At 36.8% G+C, this 4210-nt stretch overlaps 1 protein-coding gene across 1 annotated transcript; it reads right to left on the bottom strand.

Moving 5' to 3' along the window:
- Positions 1–2312: 2312 nt before the first annotated feature.
- LOC134250702 (uncharacterized protein F54H12.2-like) lies at positions 2313–3824 on the bottom strand. Its single transcript, XM_062733066.1, has one exon. It carries the CDS (start codon positions 3822–3824, stop codon positions 2313–2315), a length of 1512 nt encoding a protein of 503 aa, XP_062589050.1.
- Positions 3825–4210: the final 386 nt, after the last annotated feature.

Below are 4210 nucleotides of genomic sequence, written 5' to 3'. Positions count from 1 at the left end.
CTGTCTTGTTTTAAGTAAGCAATATATCCATTGCCTGTATTTTCTTTCTGTTTATTTTGATAATGAGCCTTAATATCCTCCAAGAGTTTGTTGTTTGGTCTTATGTTTTCTTTTTCCTCCTCCTGAGGTTTATATTCTACAGGATGTTCTTCCATCAAGGGAGGTGGTATAAATACTGCAGGATGTTCTACCATCAAGGGAGGTGGTATGATATCTTTTCCTCCCTCCTGTATAAGTAACCATTCAGTTTCCTTTAATCTAGTGTTCTGACTCATTTCTTTACTGGAGGTGTTACCCATAATGAAACCAGTCCACAACTGAGGTGTGTTTTGTACCATGTTTACTATTTATACTGTTTTTTTTTAGAAATTGTATCTATTTTTATCAATCTTTAAAAAACCCCTCAACACTTTTTGTTTTGGTGTTTTTGAAAAAAAAATCTATGGTTAAAGGGAGATAACCTATTTTTTAAAAATGACAAAAAAGCCACAATTTTTTTTCTTTTTTTATTGAGATCTAACAATAAATAACAGTTCAATCTTTTTTATTTATTCACATCTTGACCAGCTCACATTCTTTAAGAACTTTTTCTTCCTAGCTTCTCTAGCTGCAATAGCTTCAGGTTTCTTCCAAGCTCCTATCTCCCATTCTATCCAATCTCTGGGCTCCAATTCCTTATTTCTCTCCTCAGGTTTCAGAACACCATATTCTTCATAGTCACCTCCTTGCTTGTAAAACATACTTTCCAGTTCTGGAGTACTGTGAGACATAAAAAAAATTGGCAGCGATATGAAGTCTGCACATAGTCAGTCCTCCTTCTGGTTCCTTCATTTGAATGAATCCCCTGATTTGATGCAGTTCTCCTGTCCAGGGATGTCTTTCCTTTTGAAGAATCAAATACTGGAAACCGAAGAAGAAATCATCTTGGTTGCTCAGAAACATGTCTATATCTTCTTCTTCTTTAGGCTCTTTAATAATGAAAGTCCAATTAATGGCTGTCCTGTAAAATCTGTCTGGACATTTGGGATCCTTGATAGGCTCATGCAGGGGTAAATATTCATTCTTAGGTTCCGGATCCAAGGTTTTCAACTCTATTCTTCTTTTTGTTTGAAGAGCTTTGTGATCCCCCTCCGTAGGTTCCGTCATTCTCTTTTCTAATAAGGTAAATTTATCTTTATCCATCTCCATGTCTTCTAATATTGGACATTTGCCAAACTGTCGTTTATCAACCACATGCCCCACCAACTGAGGAGGATAAATCTTTAACACCTTGTTTTTATACCCCCACCTTGAATTGCATCATCTTTTTATAGTTGTTGCATCATCTTTTTATATCTATTGCTTCTTTTTATATCTGCATCATCTTTTTGATACCTGTTGCATCATCTCCATAGGTTTGCATCATCTTTTTATATCTATTGCATCTTTTTTATATAAGGCATCATCTTTTTTATACCTGTTGCATCATCTTTTTGATATCTATGCATCATCTTTTTTTTATACCCTGTTGCATACTGAAAACACTAACACATAAATAATAATAAGAACACATATTTTTTTTCTTCATTTTTTATTAACAACAAACAACCAACAAACAACAAACAACTCATTTACAATACATTTTTATAAAAACATTGTTTTTGTCCATACCCCCACCTTTATTGCATCATCTTTTTATACCAATTGCATCATCTTTTTATATCTATTGCATCATCTTTTTATACTTGTCTCTTTGCATGTAAATAATACACTTTATTGACACACATGTAGCGATGCATTATCTTTTTATATGGATAAAATCTTGCATTTCTTTTTATAAGGGAGGAAATCCATAAGAATCTTTATTATACCTGATTGCACATCTAGACACACCCAATGTTCTCCAGGTCTGTTGAGATCATCTTTTTTAGGATCTTTTTTTTTATACCCTGTTGCATATGAAAACACTAACACATAAATAATAATAAGAACAGCTTTTTTTTTTTCCAGGTCAAACAACCAACAAACAACAAACAACTCATTTACAATCATTTTGATAAAAACATTGACATTTTTGTCCATACACGCCTAATTTATGATAAGTGTTTTTAAGAACTCTTGTAAAGCCGTACTGGATAAGCCACTCTCTCAATTTCTTTCTTTATCTCTTTGATGTAAATAATACACGCAATATTGTCCACACACACCATCTTGATAGCGATATAAATCGGATTGAGCATCCGATACGGATTATAAATCCATTGCTGAGCATGACGCTCTCTGTTTGTTAATTTCTAATAAGTTACATCACACCCAATGTTCTCCAGGTCGATCTACACCACACAATTGATTGTCCGTAATAAATCCGTATTGTTGGAAACTTGAATTCTCTGGATACTCTCAGATTGTCCTGTTTCTTTTTTATAATCAATGCTCACTTCTCTCTGTTTGTTAATTTCTAATCCGATTGATGTGAATTCTGCATACACCACACAATTGATGGTGTTAACCGTATTGTTGGTAAACTGCACTTCTACTCTCAGATTTCCTGTTTCTATGATGTGGAATTTATCCGATTGCGCTTCTTGATCTTTAGTGAAATCCCAGCCCCATAGAGTGTAGCCGCTTTTATACTCTTCTAGGGTAATGTCCGGAGCCCAATCTTCTCCTAATTTCCCCAGAGCTTGATACAGACTGAGATAGGATCTCAGATATAAATCGTCGTTGAAATTAGGCTCAAAACAACGAGTACTCATGGTCTCTCCGTTGATACTGACATCTAATTTCTTGATCCCAAAGTTTTGGAAATGAAAGGGATTTTTAGTTTTATCTCCGTTAAAGGCCGCATTCTCCACAAAGCCTAAAATGAGACGTTTAGGCATCTGACCTTGAAACAGATGATCCGTTATCTTAGACTGGGTCCCTATGGGAATGGTAAAGGTTTTCACTTCCACTCTTCTCAAGGGATATTTGGCTCTGTGGGTATTCAAACTCTGATTAATGGTATTCATCATGACTGCTGTGGGTTTGACTTTTCTCACCCACAAGATCATACTCAATATTTTCACTTTTCCTGTGCTTCCTCCTTTGATCATCATGTAGAAAGAAGGTCTAGCTCGATTAAATCGCAAACGGACGTCCACTCCATTAGGTAGAAATCGATCTTGTTGAAACAAATCCAAATGTAAAGTATCCAGCAAACTGATTTTCTTACTGTCAGCAATAGCTTGGTGTCTTTTTCGGAATCCTTCGTTTTTAGAATTGGCCGGTAACGCTGTGAGGATGGGTTGGTTAATGGTCACCGTGTCAGCCGCACCATTTGCACCCGGGGTTACATTAAAGGTTTTATTTGCAGCTACACCAAGGTCGTCTAACCCCACTTCGTCCATGTGTCCTGCTGTATCTTTTTCCCACAGACTACAGGCCCTCGTCTGTGTCTTTAAAGTTCTGGGTCGGTAAGACAATAATTTCTCCAGATAAGCTTTGTAAGGATAGGTATCTGTCCCCGGAGTCACTATTTTTCCATTCAGACTGACATCGATTTCCGTAAACATGGAATGTAAGATATTATTCACGGGACTGGAAGTGCTGTTTGCCCCAGTCAGATTACTTCCATCGTCTTTGGTAAATTTACATACCATTTGAACATAAGTTTGAGATAAATCCAGATAGTGATCTCCTTGTCCTTTGATTTCAAATTCGATGGGAGCGGTGTCGGAATCTAAAGTACTGGAAATGGGGTAATATTCTTCCCATTTCGAGTCTTCTAAAGCAATATTAGTCGGAGGGACTTGAAACAATTCTAAATTGTTCATCCCACACGCACAGGAATCGGGCTGTAACATGATGTGTCTACTAGGATTCAGTTTTCACAAATGAACCTTCTGTTCCCTGGACTGTCCTATTTATACTCTCTCTCTCTCTCTCTCTCTCTCAGTCAAACACATCTAAATGACGTTTTCTTTTAGGAATTCCTCCTTGTTTTTTCCTTTTTCTCTTAGGACCCCCTCGGGCTAACAGGATTCTTCCTCTCCCTGTCTGCTTTCTTCTTCTTCTTCTTCCTTGACCTGTTTGTCCTTTTTTCTTCTTTTTCTTTCTAAAGGGTAAAGAGACTCCTCGATTGAAAGCAAATAGACCTGTATTTTTGGCCGCATTGAGTCCGTGGGTTAAAAGAGCATTACGGATGTTTTTTCTTTTTTCCCACCACATCCCTGCCTATCTTCACTCCGGC

This window comes from Saccostrea cucullata, unplaced genomic scaffold, assembly GCF_032062105.1.
Source record: "Saccostrea cucullata isolate Sc308-1 unplaced genomic scaffold, CSIRO_AGI_Scuc_v1 ctg16953, whole genome shotgun sequence".
NCBI classification, from domain to species: Eukaryota; Metazoa; Mollusca; class Bivalvia; order Ostreida; family Ostreidae; genus Saccostrea; species Saccostrea cuccullata.
The sequence above is the reverse complement of the archived record's forward strand: the minus strand, read 5'-3'. Positions and strand labels throughout refer to the sequence as shown.

Excerpts from the sequence above, each read along its gene's own strand:
- LOC134250702 (XM_062733066.1), bottom strand. The coding sequence starts at position 3,824 with ATGTTACAGCCCGATTCCTGTGCGTGTGGGATGAACAATTTAGAATTG.